The sequence below is a fragment of the Eleutherodactylus coqui genome, chromosome 2 (assembly GCF_035609145.1).
Source record: "Eleutherodactylus coqui strain aEleCoq1 chromosome 2, aEleCoq1.hap1, whole genome shotgun sequence".
Classification (NCBI taxonomy): domain Eukaryota; kingdom Metazoa; phylum Chordata; class Amphibia; order Anura; family Eleutherodactylidae; genus Eleutherodactylus; species Eleutherodactylus coqui.
This window is the reverse complement of record NC_089838.1, coordinates 174,021,220-174,042,845: the sequence shown is the minus strand read 5'-3', so window position 1 is coordinate 174,042,845 and position 21,626 is coordinate 174,021,220. Positions and strand designations below refer to the sequence as shown.

The 21,626-nt window shown below is 43.9% G+C and overlaps 1 protein-coding gene across 1 annotated transcript in view; it reads left to right on the top strand.

Annotated features, from left to right (window-relative positions):
* The first annotated feature begins 10,562 nt into the window (after positions 1-10,562).
* CDHR3 (cadherin related family member 3) overlaps positions 10,563-21,626 on the top strand; it is a 107,043-nt gene continuing 95,979 nt past the window's right edge. The window contains exon 1 of the mRNA XM_066589313.1: positions 10,563-10,785. Within this exon, the coding sequence (XP_066445410.1) occupies positions 10,563-10,785 (223 nt within the window). The remainder of the gene's footprint in view (positions 10,786-21,626) is intronic.

Sequence of the window (21,626 nt, the reverse complement as noted above, 5' to 3'; positions counted from 1 at the left end):
TATGTACATTTACAAACCAACAAAGAAAAAAGAAGAAGCCGCACTCCAATGTTTTCAATGGGATTTATAAGGTTTATTCAATCATGGTTTAACTATGTTTCAGCTTTTCATTGCTATAAAACTATGTGGGAGTAAAATTTGCACATATCATTGAAGATATTGCAGTGCTGTTTTTTTATTCTTTTGTCAGTATTACATCGAGTCGTTCATGAGCTTCAAACAAAATAGAATTACTAGATAAGAAAAACTGTGTAAACATATCACATGTTTTTTAAGCATTACTTATTATTCAACTCTGATATTACCTACATGAAGCAATACCTGCACTCTTAACTTAGGCCTCCTGCACACAAGCGGATTTGCACTGCGAAATCCATAGCTGGATCCCGCCTCCAGATTCTGCAGCAAATCCAGTCCATAGCACTTTGATTTTCCGCTCGCGGGGGAAGAAATCACAGCATGCTGTGATTTTGTGCGGGCTACGCACGGCCAGCTTCCATTGAAGTCAATGGAAGCCGTCCATCCCGCGACCATTCTGCAATCATCATTGCAGAATGACACGGCTCCTGCGATCATCACCATAGCGAAGGCCCAGCATTCTCTGTACTGCGCATGTGCGCTGGCTTGCTGGCGGCACCTTTGCAACAGAGGAGGAAGACGGCGGAGCATTTAGCTGGGGTCACTGCTGTGGGAATCCCACATGGGGTTTTGTGTGATCCAAAGGCATAACTAGAAAAGGCTTAGTCCCATGTGTACCCTTACCAACTTAGGAATAGTAGAATAAACAGCTAGATATCACAGGTCAGACCTCAAAATAACATCACATACTGAATATACAAGGTGCAAATGTCACTTTTCATAATACATCTATACTGTCACTGAACAAAATCCACTGTTCCAAGACAAATATTACCAGTTACACTATATAAGGACCAAATACCACCACACCATGATCACAAAATACCACCACAGCTAACACCATCATACTGTTACTGAATAAAGGCCACCACAAAGATCAATATCACCAATAGGAACACTATATAAGAGCAAAATAATGACATACTATGATCATGTATGATAATGATGGAATAGTACCTCTGCACAGTTACTGGAGAAAAAAACATTATACAAAGACCAATATTACTACCCTGCAGTGACCATATAGTGGTACATACTACTCCTACACAGGTGCTCTGCAGACCACATAAGAGCTTATAGTACCTTTATATCCAGTCATCACAGGTGATGACCCCATCATTTTCCCTTTTCTTTTCCATCAGACTCAGACTGCCACGACGATTTCTCCTGGCTATAACCTGTCTGCAGAATTTGGCATATGGACACCTGTGGCTCCTTGCTTTTCCAGTAGTCTTCCTATATTATCCACACCTCTCCACATCTATAGTGCCCAAGACATTAATTATGTACATCTACCTGGAAGTCACTGCTTATACAAGCGCCAGCTGTATACCCACTTTTGTTTTTTTAGGCAGGACCCAGCTGGAAGACATGATTTTGTATAAATTATAAAACCCCTTTAAAGAGCCTTAGGTGGCCCACTCCAATGCGACCCACTAGGAATCTGCTCACTTGGGCATTTTGCCAGTCTGGGCCTTGTTGCGATGTCCAAAATCCATGTGAAATACGCATCTCATTATTTTCAATGAGATTCCAAGCCATTAGTTTATGTGAATTCTTACCGTGGTTTCTGTGGTGGCATGTGGATTTGTTCCACTGAATGGGGGCTAAATCCATGTGTAGAATTGCATGAATTCAAAATGCAAGGCGAGCCCTTGGATTCCTGCCTGTTCCATGGTGGATTTTTCTGCCAGAAAAATCCATGCTGTAAGCTTTTCATATCTCTCTTGAATCTGTGAATTCTGTGTCCCAGAAACCATTCAACCATTGTGCCATGGGCAGACATCAATAACAAAGAACCCCTGTGCAAAAATAATTTATGTGCTCCTTGATTTCCAACTAATTTGATTGTGCATGACGGATGGTATGGGAATGAACTGTCAGCGAGGGGGTTGTAAAGAAGGCAGGAGTCAGTGTGGTAGCTCAACTTTGGTATAGGGTACATTTACAAGTGGTTATGAGCAAAGACTCTGTCAGAAGTCCATCCAGCCATAAGGTATGGCACATGGAACGGAGAAGTGATAGGCCAGATGGGACGTGATCATATTGTCAGGCTATTTATTTTACCAATATTAGACATTTTTTGCCAACACCATCTTATACTTGTAAGATGGCAGAAGCCCAACTCGTGATACAGCACAGGAAATACGGTCTTGCAGGCCGTGGTTTGTGTTGTTGTACCCCTAAGCAGCAGAACTGTGTTGCAGGGTCCCTAAAGCTCTCTTTTGAATACTGTAACAGGCATAATCCTTCTTTCCTCCAGGCATGGTGTGACCAAGGAGCAGTGGCTGTGTACAAATATTTGCACACCTTTCTGGTTAGCTAGAAGTGTGTGAAACATGCTTAGGATGCATCTTGTATTTCTCCCCTTTCTCGTCTGACAATACCTGTAGGATTGCATCTCCATGCTGCCTCACTCACATTAACATTTAAAGAAGCAGCACCTAAATGTAGTGTCCCAGAACATCATTCTGGACCCCTCCATTATTGTCATACATGTTTGTCCTATGTGGGTGCACTGTGCAAAGCTGTCATGTCTATTTTCTGTATGCGTGTTGCACAGCTGCAGCGTCTGAAGGGTTAACCCCATTTAAAATCCTTGCTTGTGAGCTCTGCTGCATGTGGAATGTATCTATTTTACAGTGTCATGTGACGTGGTGAGAATGAATCTATAAAAGTGAGTGTTTGAGAGCGGGAAAGGGTCTTCTTGTATCTGTATTAGAGCAGGGTTCCATCTTTCCTGCTCCAGAGTACTAACACAGAGCCGCATGGGAGCACCATCAGCTCCCATGTTGGTAAAGATGGAAGAGGAGAAACCGCATCCCGTAGTGCCCGGGGTGTGGATGAAAGAGGAGTTCAGAGTTCTGTCTTTGATGCTGAGGAGCACCCATCTACCATCTGAGGGTTTGCTACCACAGAGACGCATGAGGGCACTATCAGCCCTTGTGTCGCTGCAGATGGAGGAAAAGGAGAGACCACCGGACTGTATGTGAAGCGTATGGGAGTGAGTGAGCCTAAATGTTTTTCCCCAAAAAGTCCCACCCCAGAGAGAGCCATTGTAAGTAACTACCGTTTCAAGTGACTATATGTTATACAACTAATAACAGTGCAGAAGTCTACCAAATCTCTGAAGAAAATAATAAGTCTGTTTATGATTCCTATGCGACCGTCTGAAATCTGGATCACCGTATAGTGGTACACCCTTAACTGACACCCACGCATGCTGAAGGCTATGAAAGCGGGGTGATCATTATTGCCATTCTGTGGCCACTGACTTTCACATCAAGTATTTCTGAATATTCACTATGTTTTCCTGTACTGTAAACTCTGCCTTCTGAAGTTTGTTGTATTGTATGGAAAAGTCACTAGTAAAGTATTACCGGGCTTCCACTGTTCCGGAGGACCCAAGGTACTATGCACTTGTCCAGTGTCATTAATGCGCTGTGTGTGAATGCGGGTGTATGGAATGGTGGCATCACGAACTGACAACTACTACCCCCATTATTGCCTGCCATTTCAGGTTACAAGGAAATTCTATATAGTCTATACCTCGGCCCCGTGTACAATTCATTGCATATTACATAAATAAGGCACAGAATACTTTTTTTCTTCAATAAAAGTAAACATTCCCCTAAGTAATGAGTGAGGTAGTGGTGCAGCTTTCGCTCACTACATTCCCCCCCTCTTAAATATGGTTGTCCCAATCATTAACTTGCAATTAACTAAACGGCATAAAGAAAAACAATGAACGAGAAAACAATAGTTTCTTCATCAGCAGGGCAGTATGTCCTTAGTAGCATTGTGAAAGTGGAGATGCATGACCACCCTTTACCATCAGCACTTACAGCTGTCCTGGACTATAGTACAGGTATTCCTGCAGTACATGACTTGATTCACGGCACTGTGTACCCTTTCTCACTGGGAGCAAGAGATCTAGGAAATCCACCAGGTTCCTGTTTCACTGATTTACGGTAGAGCATCGATTGTGGTTTGGCCCAGTTATGGCGACTCCCTGGAGGTGGTGGGGCATACATCTCTGCACCAATCAGGCACATCTCCAGAGCTCAGTACTGTTTTTTTTACAGGTAGTCTTCTCCTACTTTCATTCCAGTGGCTAACACCACCACCAGAGTTAAAAAGATTCTTTCCTCGATAGTGAAGTCATGCAGCTTTAAGAGTAGATCCGCATGGGTGATCAATAGCCTATGCACAACAATATTAGCACTGACTTAAAATTCCTTTACAAAGCTATAGCCGGCCCATACTTTATCACTTCGGTGTAACTATAAGGGATTGCATGCTGTTCCACTAAAATCCCGGAGTCACTTCTGTTCAAAGGTTTCATCTTTTACCTTGAAAGCTTGCATAGTTACCTTTTAATTCCTAACAAACAAAATTATGTTATCATATCTACAAGATTATGTTGTTTCTCTCACTAAGAGCATCAACATTTTGTTCTACTGGCTAAACATTGAACGAAATTGCGAAGATTGCTGGGATTAGCCGGGTCTAGCTGCTCGGAGGACATCGCCAGAGCAGAGATTGGAGCTGTAGGAAGATCATTTGCATATTCCCTGTGCATAGTCTTCAGAAGAGAATAGCCACATTAAAACTCATTAAGGAAGGTGAGGATTTCCTTGACAGAGTAGAAGAAAGTCTTCAAAATGTTGAAGGAAAAGAAATGTCCAGTGTACCTGCAGAAGCAGAGGAATGGAAGCATGTGACCCAAAGAAGCAGGAAGACCAGGAGTCAGCCAGGTTCTCATGCAGGGGGGTCTGGTACTGGTTCCTGAGCAGAAAGAGAAAGAGGTACAGCAAGAAATGACTCTACCCACAAAAAAACAGAGCAGAGGAGAAAGAGGTACAGTAAGAAATGACTCTACCCACAATGAAGAGAGCAGAGAAGAAAGAGGTACAGCAAGAAATAACTCTACCCACAAAGAACAGAGCAGAGGAGAAAGAAGTACAGCAAGAAATAACTCTACCTACAAAGAACAGAGCAGAAGAGAAAGAGGTACAGCAAGAAATGAGTTTACCTACAAAGAACAGAGCAGAGGAGAAAGAGGTACAGCAAGAAATGACTCTACCCACAAAAAACAGAGCAGAGGAGAAAGAGGTACAGTAAGAAATGACTCTACCCACAATGAAGAGAGCAGAGAAGAAAGAGGTACAGCAAGAAACAACTCTACCCACAAAGAACAGAGCAGAGGAGAAAGAAGTACAGCAAGAAATAACTCTACCCACAAAGAACAGAGCAGAAGAGAAAGAGGTACAGCAAGAAATGACTTTACCTACAAAGAACAGAGCAGAGGAGAAAGAGGTACAGCAAGAAATGACTTTATCCACAAAGAACAGAGCAGAGGAGAAAGAGGTACAGTAAGAAATGAACAACTGGCTATGTCGATTGTGCCGTCAATAAAGATTTGGATTTCTAGACCATGGAGTGAATTACCTATATGATGGACTACTTGCTAGAGACGGGTTGCACCTTACAAAAACAGGTAAGCATATATTTTTTGAGTGCCTTGCTTTACTCATTAGAGCTTTTAACTAGAACAATATGGGAAGGGAAGTGAAAGGCCAGGTAAAAATATACAGCTAATTAATTGTAAGGGTTGTGCTTGCAGTACAAGAGGTTCCCGGTTCAAGTCCTGATAGTAGCCCCCCTCTTCCAGGATGTCCCCTGGACGTCCCAGCAGCTAGCTTATGGGGGTGCCTCCTGTGGAACTCCCTAGTGGGTCTTGGTGCATGCACATTCCAGTCTGGCTCCCATGAATTTTCCTCTGGACCATTCCCCTTCCATTGCACTAGGTATTGAGGTAGTGTTATGCACCTGTATCCCCAGAGGTCCCTCTTTAAGGGAGAGGTACAGTAAGGGTTGTGCTTGTAGTACAAGAGGTTCCTGGCTCAAGTCCTGACATTAATACATTTGAGAACCTCGCTATCAGAAGTGGAAAGAAAGAACAAAGACAAAAAATTCTGAAGGAAAGTAGAGGAGCAAGAGACACCAATCACAAACTAAAATGTTTTTACACAAATACACAGAGCATGGGAAACAAGCAAGGAGAATTGGAGCGCCTAACGCAGGAAGAGAAATATGATGTCACAGGCATCACAGAAACGTGGTGGAATGATACACAGGATAAGAATACAAGACTTGAAGGATACAACTTATTTTTAAGAACCAGACCTAAAAAAAGGGGAGGAGGTATTGCGTTGTATGTTAGGAAAACATTAATCTCCACGGAGATTCAAGCTTCAGAGCATGATCGTTCTGTAGAATCTGTTTGGGTAAGAATACAAGGACAGAACAACAGAAAGGACACCATTGTAGGCATTTACTATAGGCCACCTGGACAAGCAGAAGATATTGATGAACTCTTTCTACATCACATGGACAATCTCTCAAAAAAGCATGACATAGTGATCATGGGAGATTTTAACTATCCAGACATTTGTTGGGAATCTCAGGTAAAAGTAATGGATCCAACAAATTCTTATCCACTCTTGCCGACAACTATATCTTCCAAAAGGTAGAAGAGAACACAAGGGGATCTGCCAACGTGGACCTAGTTCTTACCAACAGGGAGGAAGTGGTTGAGGAAGTAAGGGTGGCAGGGATCATGCTATCTTTGAATTTTGGATAAAAAAGGGGAGGAAGACCTGAGGAAACTCAGACCTCAAGGTTGAATTTCAGAAAGGCAGATTTTAATGAACTCAGAAAGAGGGTAGGAAGAATTCAATGGCTGGATGTTCTTAAGGACAGAAATGTCCAAGAAAGTTGGGAAATATTGCGAAATGAGATTCTCAAAGCACAATCGTTAACCATCCCTAAAAGAAGGAAGAATGGGAAGCATTTAAAGAGACCAGGATGAATAAACACAGAACTTGCACACATGTTAAAAATGAAGAAAAATATGTTTATCAAATGGAAAGAGGGGGGAATATCTAAAGAAGAATATAATGCGGTCTGCAGAAACTGTAGGGCAAGTGTCAGAAAAACTAAAGCTAAAGGGGTCCTGCACACTTGTGTTTTTCTTGCAATTTTTTTCACGTGATATCGCTGCATTTTTTTAACACGATTGTCAATTGGACTTTCTAATATTAAAAACACATTGCACAAAAATTGCAAAGCATCAACTTGCGATGTGTTTTTTTAACATTAAAAAGTCTTATTGACAATCGTGTGAAAAAAATGCAGTGATATCGCATTAAAAAAACGCACAAGAAAAGCGCAAATGTGCAGGAGCCCTAATAATGAATTGAGGCTTGCAACAGAGGCCAGAAACAATAAGAAACGATTTGGGGAGTATGTCAAAAGCAAAAGAAAAGTCAAATATGCTATTGGATGCTTACAATATGAAAATGGTGAATTGGTTAACAATAAGGATGAGCGAGTATCCTCGCTAAGGCACTACTCGTCCGAATAATGTGCCTTAGACGAGTATCTCCCTGCTCGTCCATAAAGATTCGGGGACCGCCGCGGAGCGGGGAGCTGCGGGGGAGAGCGGGGAGGAACGGAGGGGAGATCTCTCTCTGCCTCTCTCCCGCCCGCTCTCCCCTGCTCCCTGCCGTGACTCACCTGTCAGCCGCAGCAGTCCCCGAATCTTTATGGACGAGCAGGGAGATACTTGTCTCAGGCACATTACTCGAACGAGTAGTGCCTTAGCGAGTATACTCGCTCATCCTTAGTTAAGAATGATGTTGAAAGGGCCGAACTTTTAAATTCCTATTTTCTATCTGTTTTCTCTTACAAAGTAGATGGAACATCAACTGATCTTCCCTGTGCTATTGGGGGAATAAAACAATGCAGGCTAACTATAAGCAGAGAGGTGGTGGGGGAACACTTAGCTAACTTAAATGAATTCAAGTCTCAAGGTCCAGATGAATTACATCCTAGAATACTAAAGGAAGCAGCAGAGGTAATTGCTGAACCACTTGCCATAATCTTTGAAAATGCCTAGAGAACAGAAGTCCCAGAAGATTGGAAAAGGGCAAATGTTGACCCTAATTTCAAAAAAGGCAAGAAGGTGAATCCAGGAAACTACAGGTCTGTGAGCCTGACTTCTATACCGGGAAAGATCTTTGAAACAGCATGTATGCAAGTACTTGGATAAAAATTGAGTAATTAACCAGAGACAGCATGGGTTTTAACAAACAAGTCATGCCAGACGAATCTAATATCCTTCTATGACAGAATCACCGACTGAGTTGATCAGAGAAATGCTGTGGATATAGTATTTTTTGACTTTAGTAAAGCATTTGACAAAGTATCTCATAGCATACTAATTGAAAAAATGACAAAATATGGGATTGACAAGGCAATAGAGATGAGTGAGCATACTCGCTAAGGGCAATTGCTCGATTGACCATTGCCCTTAGCGAGTACCTGCCCGCTCGGGAGCAAAGATTTGGCTGCCGGGAGCGTCGGGGAAGAGATCTCTCTCTCCCTCTCCCCCCCCCACCCCCCCTGATCATGGCCGCAACTCACCTGTCACCCGAGCCTGCAGCCTAACCTTTTTTTCCGAGCGGGGAGATACTCGCTAAGGACAATGCTCGCTTGAGCAATTGTCCTTCGCGAGTATGCTCGCTCATCTCTACAAGGCAACTGTCAGGTAGATTCACAACTGGCTGAGTGATCGTATTCAAAGAGTGGTTATAAATGGCTATACAACCAAGTGGAAGAATGTATCAAGTGGGGTACAACAAGGCTCTGTTCTAGGCCCAGTGATGTTAAACATTTTTATAAACGATCTGGAGGAGGGAATTGATGGAAAACTGATCAAATTTGCAGACGACACAAAGCTAGGAGGGATAGCTAACACTAGGGAAGAGAGAGAGAGAGTATTCAAAAAGATCTAGAAAAGCTTGAACAGTGAGCAGCAACTAACAGAATGGTATTTAACAAGGAGAAATGCAAAGTCCTACATCTGGGCAAGAAAAATGAAAAAAACATATGTAGAATGGGAGGAATTGGGCTAAGCAGCAGCACATGTGAAAAAGACTTGGTTATACTAATAGATCATAGACTGAACATGAGTCAACAATGTGATGCAGCAGCCATCAGGCAAACACAATTCTGGGATGTATTAAGAGAAGCATAGAGTCTACATCACGTAAGGTAATTATCCCCCTCTACTCTTCTTTAGTCAGACCTCATCTGGAATACTGTGTCCAGTTCTGGGCATCCTAGTTTAAAAAAGACAGACAAACTGGAGCAAATTCAGAGAAGAGTTACCAAGATGGTGAGCGGTCTGCAAATCATGTCCTCTGAGGAACAGTTAAAGGATCTGGGAATGTTTAGCTTGCAAACAAGAAGGCTGAGAGGAGACTTAATAGCTGTCTACAAATATCTGAAGGGCTGTCACATTGCAGAGGGATCATCCCTATTCTCATTTGTACAATGAGCTGACACTGCGGACATGCCACAGATCCCGCGGAAAAGCAGGAGATCTAAAAAAAAAAAAAAACTGTACTGTGCATATCCGACGATGAGGACCATGAGCAGTACAGTGAACCCAGAAGTGGAGGGATCTGCGCAGACGCAGCTGCCGGGAAAAAAAGGTAAATAGGGCTCCCTGGCTGTGGGCAGGGCTGGATTCTGTGCGGGATTGTCTTCACAGAATCCGACATGCTCGTGGATATTGGGCCTATCAAAGAATTTCTAAAAAAATGTCTCTGCTGCTAGAAAGTTTGTCTCCTCCGGGACTGAAAGCATAGGAGATGCTGCTTAAGAGTCGCTACAGGAATGCAAGAGCCATACGCGCCCCCACTGTACTGCGTATGGAGATGAAGCGCAGAAGTCTGCTACAGCTACCATAACAGCTAAAGTGAGAGTGATATGAGAGATCGTGTAACCCAAGCAAGTGCCCTTCAGATAACAGCGACTGAGGATGTGAGTACTTTGGGAGAAGAACCATCTATTGTCAAATATATTCAGAAAGGTAGAGTTCAAGAATCTGTTTCAAAGTCTATGACTTCATATTAAGAAGTAACAGTAAATTTGCCTGTATTGGAAAATCAAAGTTGGAACGTGAGTGAAAGGACACTGCGTGTCCCCAGTTTTGAAAAGAATTTTGTTTGTCTGTGAACTCAATTATTCATGGCAAATAACTGATGACTCATCTAGGGACACTGGTGTCATGACTATAATCTAGGACTGAATTGCAGTCGCCAAGTCTGCTAAAATCTTATTTCCCTTGCTAGTGCCTGAGCTGGGTTACACTTCAGCCTTTGAGAAAAGGAGACGGTAGAGCCACTGTGAACCGCTGTTACCGTATTTTGTACCCTCGGCTGAAAATCTGGCTCTCAGTCACTGCCAGCCAGAGCTTGGCATCACAAACAGGATGATACCTCCGTGCCATGTGTGTTGATGGAAAAGTAAAATGGACTTTCCACTGGATGACAAATAAAAGACTGTGAGATATGAATGGAGACTTTATTCAGAACAAAATGTATGTGGCAAGGATGTCCTACAGGCTGGAAAGAGACTGTATTGTGTTATTGGATAAAATAGAGTTGTTGGACATTCATGCACCGGTGGAAGGTTCTGGTGACAAAATGGACGTACACAATGGTGCCCAGATTACACCTTCCTTCCAACAGGAGGAGTCCGCCAATTCTTTCCGCCAAGAAGTTCCCACCTTTGGTGAGAAAAAAATAGGGGTGGGGGGCTCAACCACCACGTAGTTGGAAGGGGAGGGAGTTTGGAGCCGCCCAGAGGTGGAGCTAGTGGAGGTAGCAGGAGTCCACTCGGAGTGTGCTCAGAGGAGGGGAGAGAAGCCAAACAGCACAGACATGACTGCTACACATGCCCTGCAAGCCGTATCAGCTGGTTACCCACAACTCCAACCTCAGTGATACTTTGGGGATGAGAGGGAGGTACCCTCACTGATGGCTTCCAGCTGTCCGTTACCTGGGGAATCTTTACCAGCCCAATGGACTACAATTGCAGAGGCGAAGGACTTGGAATAACTACAGGATGAAGGGATGTGGCTGTGGCTTCGGAGGATGCCACACTTGTTCCTGCACCTGCGAAGAAAAGGGACTGGACCCGTAAGCTGTTCTCCAAACATACGGGATTTGTCTAGTCCCATTACATGCAATAGTTATATAGATCCAGAGAGACAACTTGGAGGCCTGGCGGGTCATACCAGAACATTTATTGCTCTTTGTGATGGATATGAAGGGGAAAATTTTTCTTTTGTGTTCAAGGATGACGGGGATGATTGCTCTAAGGATTCACCCTATTTTACTACACCTAGACGGATTGGATGGAGTGGATTTCCTATGCCTCAGTCCATAATGGAGCTACGGTGGCAGTCCGTGATTTCCCCACTGCCTCAGGACACAGTTGAGGAGGAGTGCACAGAGGAGGACCCAGAGGTGAGAAGATGGACATGTACTAGCCCTTATCTATGTTCGATTGGCATCCATTCCTGGGACAGTAATCTTACTCCCACTGGGTTCAGCAGAGTCAGAGGCAGAAGACCATACTAGGGTTGGGGCATCGACACAAAAATATCGATAGTCGATAGTATCAACTATCGCTGAACAAACTAGTCGATATATTTCGATATATCGACTTTTTAAAATGCTGTATAAAAATAAAACAGGTCTAGGGTTAATAAAGCAACACAATCAACAAAAAAAATTATAATTTCCATTTAAAATTTTAAACTCTTGAATTTATTATTAACTTATAACTATTAATAACATCATGAAAATATATTAACCCCTTCCTGCTCCTGGAGCGTCGGGGTATGTATGCAGAGAGGTCGCGGGGCATACAGGGGCATACAGAGCGGGCGTCAGCTGTTTACTACAGCTGACACCCGTGGGCAATAGCTGCAATCGTCCGTTCGGTCGATAGTGGTTATTAATAGAGATGAGTGAACGTGTTCTTAACGAACACTTACGCACCCGGACACCGGCTTTGCCGAGGACTTCAGTGTCCACGCGTAAAGCTTCGGCGGGCGCCGGGGGGCGGGGAGAGGCGCGGCGGCACGGGCGGCAGCAGCGGGGAACAGGGGGGAGCCCTCTCTCTCTCCCTCTCCCCCCCACTCCCCGCCGCACCCCCCCGCGCTGCCACGGCGACCCCCGAACTTTTTTCGCCCGAGCACGGAATTGCTCGCAAAGTTCGGTGTTCGGGCGAAAAGGGGCGGAGCCGAACACATTCGCTCATCTTTAGTTATTAACCCTTTAAATGCCGCTGACAATTCTGACAGCGGCATTTAAATCCCCAAACGATGTTCTGGGGTCCCGAACGCCCCCCCTCCTCCCGCGCGGTGAGATCGAGGGAGAGGTGCAGGTGTCATGGCTGCCGGGGACCTTCTGAAAGGCCCCAGGGCTGCCTTAAGAGACTGCCTATCAAGCCATCCCCGTGGGATGGTTTAATAGGCTGCTTGCCAGAATGCAGTATGACATAATGCTATAGCATTACGTCATACTGCAGTAGCGATCAAAGCATCGCATATTGTAGTCCCTCAGGGGGACTTAAAAGTAAAGTTAAAAAAAGATCAATAAAGTTTAAAAAAAAAAAAGGAATAAAAGTTTAAATCACCCCCCTTTTGCCATATCTGTAATTAAAAAATCTAAATCATAAAATAAAAATACATATTTGGTATAGCCACGTCCGTAAAAGTCCGATCTATCAAAGTAGTACATTATTTACCCCACACGGTGAAAGTCGTCTGAAAAAATAAATAAATAAAGAACGCCAGAAATGCACTTTTTTCAGTCACCCAGACTCCTAGAAAAAACGGAATAAAAAGTGATCAAAAAGTCATATGTATTTCGAATTAGTACTAACAGGAAATACAGGACATCCTGCAAAAAATGAGCCCTCGCTGAACTAAGACGACGGAAAAATAAAAAAGTTATTGCGCGCACAAGATACAGCAGAAAATCATTGAAAAAATTAAATGTCTTTGAAAAAAAAAAAAGTAGTATAGTAAAAAGAAAACTATACAAGTTTGGTATCGTAGTAATCGTACTGACCCATAGAATAACGTTATCATGTAGTTTTTGTTGCAGTTTATGCGCCGTAGAAACAGATGGACTGAAAGATGGCAGAATGTCTTTTTTTTTCATCTTACTCCACTAGGAATTTTTAAAAAGTTTTTCAGTACATTATATGGTACTTTAAATAGCACAATTAAAAACTACAACTCTTCCACAAAAAAAAGCTTTCATACAGTCACATCGATGGATAAATAAAGGAGTTATGATTTTTTTAAAGGGGGGTGGAAAAGGCGAAAATAGGGGGAAAAAAGACCGCATCTTTAAGGGGTTAAAGTTACAAATGAAAATTAAAAATTACAGATGAAACATATAATTAAAATTAGGTATATGAGAAGAAGTTTTTATTATTGGCACTAAATAATTGTTATCTAATGAGCCAACAAACACACTGAAACAAGGTCCTGCCAGCTACAAGGAAGCCAGAAGATGGATGCTGGACCTGACGGGATGTGAGCATGATCTCTGTGTGTTTGTGGGGCTGTGTGCCCTGCATTTTTTCAAGTTGCCACTGAGGGACCAAAAGTCTCCATGGCAACTTGTAAACAATGTAGGGCCTGGTAACACGTACGCAGTGCCCCGAACGCAATTGTAATTGCGTTAGATCAGGCTCCTATCTTTTCTATGGGCACTGCGTTCGCGTTAGATGCTGAACGCACGACATGTCGCGTCTCCTTTTCTGGACGCGAGCTTCGTGCGTTTCAGCGCAGTCCTCCATCTGCATGTGGAAATGCTTTCATTTAGAAAGCATTGCCCACTGCCATCGCGTTAGACGCAAACATTCAGAGCCTGCGTCTAACGCGATGAACAATCGCATGTGGAAAAGGGGCCGAAGACTCCACTTTTTCTGAGATTCGTTTTGCCTGGAGCAAACTTTATTGGTGACAAAGAGTCACCTCACACTGTCCAAAAGTTTCTAGAACTTTAGTTCATTAGTGCCGCGATCAAAACTACATCCTGTACAGAGGAAAGGGCAGAATGTAAAGAAAGAAAATCTGGTCACTAGACCACAAGACACGTTTTTTCTTTCCAAAAATCGATATTACATCGTCTTAAACTATCGATTAGAGATGAGCGAACACCAAAATGCTCGGGTGCTCGTTACTCGGCACGAAATTTTCGCAATGCTCGAGGGTTCGTTTCGAGTAACGAACCCCATTGAAGTCAATGGGCGACCGGAGCATTTTTGTATTTCGCCGATGCTCGCTAAGGTTTTCATGTGTGAAAATCTGGGCAATTCAAGAAAGTGATGGGAACGACACAGCAACGGATAGGGCAGGCGAGGGGCTACATGTTGGGCTGCATCTCAAGTTCACAGGTCCCACTATTAAGCCACAATAGCGGCAAGAGTGCCCCCCCCCCCCGCACTGTCAGCGTAAAGATCGTTCTCCTCTGGCACAGCTGTAACAGCTGTAGCAGAGAAGAACGATGTTAGCCCATTGAATTCAATGGAACCAGCAATACAGCAGGTTCCACTGAATGCAATGGGCTGCCGGCGATCGCAGGATGAATGGTCGGGAAGGGGTTAAATATATAACCTCTTCCCTGCAATTCATCCAGAAATGTGATACACTAAAAATATATACCGGCGTATAAGGCGACGGGGCGTATAAGACGACCCCCCAACTGTCACCTTATACGCCGGCAATACAGTGGAGCAAAGAATAAAAAGCATTACTTACTTCTTCAGACGATCTGCGCCGCTCCTGCAGACTGTCACTCCTTCCTGGTCCACAGACTAAAGCTTTCTCTATGAAAGGCTTGAAATCCCCGCCTCTAGAAACACAGCCAATCACAGCAATTCAATGACATCACTGTCATTGGCTGTGATTGGCTGAAGGCACGTGTGTTTCTGGAGGCGTGGATTTAAAGCCTTTCGTAGAGAAAGCAATGCTCTGCCGGGAACCAGGAGGGAGCGACAGCCTGCAGGAGCACCGCAGAACACCAGGAAGGAGTGACAGTCTACAGGAGCGGCGCAGATCGTCTGAAGAAGTGAGTAATGCTTTTTATTCTTTGCTCCACTGTATTGCCGGCGTATAAGGTGACAGTTGGGGGGTCGTCTTATACGCCCCGTCGCCTTATACGCCGGTATATATTTTTAGTGTATCACATTTCTGGATGAATTGCAGGGAAGGGGTTATATATTTAACCCCTTCCCGACCATTCATCCTGCGATCGCCGGCAGCCCATTGCATTCAGTGGAACCTGCTGTATTGCTGGTTCCATTGAATTCAATGGGCAAACATCGTTCTTCTCTGCTACAGCTGTTACAGCTGTGGCAGAAAAGAAGGATTTGTCTTCTATATGTTCTCAATGGGGTCGGCGCTGCTGCCGCCGGCCCCACTGAGCGCAAATAGAGAAGATTTATGGCCTTTAGAAGGACCGTTGGGGTTCTTGAAGCCTACAATACACCTAACACTCTCCCTATAGTAGCTCCAACACGATACCACTTTCCCTGAACTAATGTCAGAATACATCCGTAGCGAGCCGCGGGAAGGGCAGATTTCAATACTCGGGTGACACCTTATCTCCCCAGCCACTCACAGCAGGGGGGTGGTATAGGGCTTAAACGTTGCAGGGGGAAGTTGTAATGCCTTCCCTGTCTTTCAATTGGCCAGAAAAGCGCGCTAACGTCTCACAGAGGAAAGTAAAAGTAACCCGAACACCGCGTGGTGCTCGTTAAGAGTAACGAGCATCCCGAACACCCTAATATTTGCACGAATATCAAGCTCGGACGAGTACGTTCGCTCATCTCTACTATCGATGTCACCTATAGATCGAACATAACAATATCGATGAAAAGTATCAACAAAGCATTAGCGATATATTGATATTTCGATATATCGGTTTTTGATGTCCCAACCTTAAACCGTACACAACCCACCAGGGTTATGTGGTGCTGAGAAACTCAGTAAGAAATTTTTGGATATTTGTGTTTATTGTTTGAGACTCTTAAAGTAATTTTCTTGCTGTTTCTGAACAACAAAAAAAAGGAACAAGAACTTTTGGTTTGTGTGCTTATAATTGTTATTCTGAAAATAATAGAGTCACTCACTATTTATTTGATAAGTCATACTGTTGATAAGAAATATACCAATGTCTGTGCAGGAGTGAGTGTCTTGATGAGTTTGAGTTAGGGGCCATGTCTCATGTATTCTAAATGTGTAGACTAGACGTTTGTCTGAGTGTGGTCTGCTCAGGAGGTCCCCTGAAACTAAAACCTACTTAAATTAATTAAGAACACTAGTGTCTGCTTGTGTCGAGTCAACAGTTATATTGTCTTGGCAGCACATCCTCATTACCATTTTAGCCGTCTTGACTGGGGGATGTAATAGAATGTCAACCACCAAGCGCGAGCAGGAAGAAGTGAGGGTCATTCCACTTCTATCCAGTTAATTGTCTACCAGTCATTCTTTTCTATCTGTGTCAGCAGTGGTGTGTTTTCTATTTTAAAAAAGGCTTTAGGCAGAAGTATTATGTCTGGGTCCCATAGCGTATGCTGGAGCATCCCGAGTTCTGCTCTGCCCAGCAGTAATGTTTAATGTAACTGGTCAGTCCTCTTGTTGCATGCTGTCATGTCTGTCTGCCACCAGAGGTGAGATCCCGGTAATATTAAAACCAGGGTGGGTTCAAGATATTTTATTGAACCAAGAAGGGTTGGGTGTAGTGGTTTTGCTCTGCACTCTTCAGACTGAGGTAGCTAGTTTGTAGTCTTGGTAACGGGTTAGCACACTGGGGATTTCCTGCCTCGGACATTGTCTCTATTCTTAAAGGGGGCACTGAGGCTTTCTTCAAGTAAGGGTGAAACTGTAGTGACCCAGAGTAGGGTCCCTCCATCATTTGTAAGTCTGTTTGTCTTTAAGTAAGTTCGTTTGTCTCTATGTCTTGTCAGTGTGTTGTGATTGGTGGTTTGAGTAGAATAGGGAGGAGTTAGTAGGTGAGAGAGTGGAGTAGTGTGGTGTGTGCCGTCAGAGAAGGAGGTGTGCGCAGGAGAGACAGGTTGATGCTCCTGCCGCGGCTAGGCCGTGGCTATGTCTCTGCGGCTAGAAAGCTTGTCTGCTCTAGGAATGAAAGCATAGGAGATGTTGCTTAACTCCTTAAGGATGTGGCCCTTTTTTCCCCCATTTTTGTTTTTTCCTCGCCCCTTCTAAAAAAATTGTAACGCCTTTATTTATCCATTGACATAGCTGTATGAGGGCTTGTTTTTTGCAGGACGAGTTGTGTTCTTCAATAGTGCTATTTAATGTACCATATAATGTACTTAAAAGCTAAGTGGAGTAAAATGAAAAAAAAAACGACATTCCGCCATCTTTCAGTGCGTCTTGTTTCTACGGCGCACAAACTGCAACAAAATTGACATAATAACTTTATTGTATGGGTCAGTACAATTACTACGATACCAAACTTGTATAGTTTTTTTTTTCTGTACTACTTTTATTTTTTTTAATTATTTTCTGCCGCCATCTTCTGCGCACAATAATTTTAAAATTTTTCTGTGTATGTAGTTTTTTGAGAGCTCATTTTTTGCGAGACATCTTGTAGTTTATGTTAGTACTAATTCGGAATACGTACGACTTTTTGATTCCTTTTTATTGCATTTTTTCTGGAAGACAGGGTGACAGAGAAAGTCCATTTCTGGCGTTCTTTATTTTTTTTTCGGACGACGTTCACGGTGTGGGGTAAATAATGTGCTACTTTGCTAGATCGGGCTTTTTTGGACGCGACAATACCAAATATGTATTTTTGTTTTATGATTTAGATTTTCTTATTATAGATCTTATTTTTGCTTTTTTTTTTTCAGCCCCCTAGGGGACCACAACTAGCGATGCTTTGATCACTCCTGCAGTATCATTCTGCAATCTGACAGGCAGCCTATCAAGCCCCCCCACGGGGACCGCTTAATAGGCAGTCTGCTAAGGCAGCCCTGGGGCCTTACAGAAGGCCCCGGTTGTCATGACACCCACACAGCTTTCTGCTATCTCGTTCAGGAGATTTTAATGCTGCTGTCAATTCTGACAGGTCAATAGCGCTGATCAGCCATGCGGCTTATTGTAGTTATTGCTCGCGGGTGTTTATCACAGCTGATGCCCGCTCTGTATGAAGAGAGGTCGCTTCGTGATCTCTCTTCATACATAGACCATCGATATATGCCGTCATAAGGCATATTGGTGGTCGTTAAGGTGTTAAAAGTCGGTATAGGAATGCAAGCGCCATATACGTCCCCACTGTACTGCATATGGAGGGGAAGCATAGAAGTCTGCTACAGCTAACAGCTAAAGTGAGAGTGATATGAGAGACTGTATAACCCAAGCAAGTGCCCTTCAGATAACAGCGACCGAGAATGTGTGTGCTTTGGGAGAAGAACCGTCTATTATCAAATGTGTTCAGAAAGGTAGAGTTCAGGAAACTGTTCCTGAAGTCTGTAACTTCATATTAAGAAGTAACAGTAAATTTGCTTGTATTGGAAAATCAAAGTTGGAACGTGAGTAAAAGGAAACCGCATGTCCCTGGTTTTAAAAAGCATTTTGTTTGTCTGTGAACTCATTTATTCATCACAAGTAACCAGTGACTCATCTAGGGACACTGGCGTCACAACTTTAATCTAGGACTGAATGACAGTCACCAAGTCTGCTAAAAAATCTCTTGCTAGTGGCTGAACTGGGTTACACTTTAGCATTTGAGGAAAGGGGATGGTGAACCGCTGCCATTTTGTACCCCAAAGTCTGCTCGGCTGAAGGTTTGGTTCTCGGTCGCTGCACTAGCAGATGTAGGAAAAACAACAGTAAATGAATATAAACATGCCTGGGATACCAGATGATAAAAATCCAAGGCAACAGAGGTATAAAAAAAAGTGTAACTTTATTCATCTCATCCTTAAAATGCATTGCAATGCATGTTTCACCCACACAGGGCCTTTTTCAAGCCAAAAAATTAAGGCATAAAACAAGTACCAGCATAACTTATGCAGAGTGACTGCCGCTCTTTATACCATAAGGGCTGACTGCGCCTTCTTCCCTCTTCCCCTTGTGTTCTGTGGATAACAAAAAAGCAGTACATGATTGTGAAGTATAATATCATGGAAAACCATACTGGGTGATCAAACAGTCAGCTGGGTAGTGAGTAAGCCTACATTCAGATGCTGCTTAGCCCCTTGCCCAACCGTCGCATCTGGTGGTTCCGTCTGACGTGCTGTAAACGTCACTCAGATGGAACCCTGGACAGCTCCGTAGACTGTCATTACTGAAACAGAGAGCAAAGCATTTCAGTAATGTCAGCCTATGGAGCCATCCAGGGTTCTCTCTGAGTGTCGTTTTCTGCATGTCAGACGAAACCCCCAGACGGCGAGGCTGGATGAGGAACCGAACAGCATGTGAATGCAGCCTCAGCTATTCCTGCCAAGAACTGAGCCTTTTTGAAGAATAAAAGGCTTGTGTTTGTTCAACTGCAAAGTGTCTCCTGTGGAGATAGCACTACACACCATTTCCTCACCAATCACCCATCTTACATCTACACCTCATTAGGTATCCTTATTTGCAGTGAACTGCCCTAGTCTCTGCCAGTCAGTAGCTTAGAGACTGCCCTAGTCTCTGCCAGTCTGTCCACTCTGTAGCAGTGAACTTCCCTAATCTCTACCCTTCTGCAAGAAAGAACAACCCATATTACTCCAGCCCCAGCTAACTGCACAGAAGTGACACATAGATCGGGCTCACACGACCGGATTTGAATTGCGTATTCTGCGATCGGCGTCTGCGTGGACTTTCCACTGTGAAATGCGGGCGTTGAAAGGCATGCATTTTCAAATTTTCCTTCACACACGCAGATATGAATGGAGGTGTCCAGCACACAGCCCATACGCAATTGACATTGTGTATGGGCTGCGATTACCCACGTCATTGCTAAACGATGTCATGGGAATTACAAACAAACAAACAGAAAAACCATCAAAAACTATACTGTGCCCGACCGCCTGTGAGCCTCCGTGGTCATCCGCAATACAGTTAAGTGAGGTACGCGGGGTCACTAGCCATGGTTAATAGTCAGGATCCGAAAAGAAATGCCTTACAATTGCGCCATTCATGAGTTTCGTTTTTACCGTGTTCAAGATGCAGCAAAAATGACATGTTAACTTTATTCTGCAGGTTAGTACAAAAGTGCAGATAAAAAAAACAAAAGACGAAATTATGTAAGTGGTTGTCCAAGATAAGTAAACCCCTGTCATTGAATCCCCCATGCCTTAAAGGGGTTATCCCGCGGCAGCAAGTGGGTCTATACACTTCTGTATGGCCATATTAATGCACTTTGTAATGTACATTGTGCATTAATTATGAGCCATACAGAAGTTATAAAAAGTTTTTTACTTACCTGCTCCGTTGCTGGCGTCCTCGTTCCCATGGAGCCGACTAATTTTCGCCCTCCGATGGCCAAATTAGCCGCGCTTGCGCAGTCCGGGTCTTCTGCTCTCTTCAATGGAGCCGCTCGTGCAGAATGCCGGCTCCGTGTAGCTCCGCCCCGTCACGTGCCGATTCCAGCCAATCAGGAGGCTGGAATCGGCAATGGACCGCACAGAAGAGCTGCGGTCCACGGAGGAAGAGGATCCCGGCGGCCATCTTCACCGGTAAGTATAGAAGTCACCGGAGCGCGGGGATTCAGGTAAGCGCTCCGGTAAGCTTTCTTTAGGTCCCTGCATCGGGGTTGTCTCGCGCCGACCGGGGGGGGGGGGGGGGGTTGAAAAAAAAAAACCCCGTTTCGGCGCGGGACAACCCCTTTAAAGAAGAAAAACAAATTTGCAGTTACTCACCTCTCCCCACTCCCCCATTCATCCTCCGCTGCTGGCTTCAGTCTCTGCTGTCTGTTTATAGGCAATGGTGATGTCCTGTCAACCTGCTGTAGCAGCTAGTGACTGTACTCCTACATGTTCGCTGTCATTAGCTGCTGCAGCTTGCTTGAGGCCCGACTCAGCATGTAAAGTGATGTCACAGGGAGGTCTGAGCCAGTGGCCGAGGACGAACAGGGGAGCAGGGAAAAGGGAATAACTTGATGATTTTTTATTTTAAGGCACGGGAGACATGGTGCTAGAAGTTTCCTTAACTTGGACAACAACTTTAATATATGAACTTTTAAAAATAAAACTTTCCCTCCCAAAATTGCCTTATTTTGGGACCTATAACTTTTTTTTGTCAATGGGGCTGTGTGAGGACTTGTTTTTTGTAGGGTGGCCTTTAGTTTTTATTGGTGCCATTTTGGGGTATACCATATTTTTCGCTTTATAAGACGCATCGGATGATAAGATGCACCCCCATTTTAAAGGCAAAAAATAGAGAAAAATATTCTTAACTGACCCGGCACTATCCCCTGCACTGTCCCTAGGTGAGAGAGAACTGGTAACTGATCGCACAGTTGTCTGCGCGATTTAGTGTTCATTTGCGCAACCGCAATTTAGTTAGCGGGATCGCTTGTTTAAACTCGCAA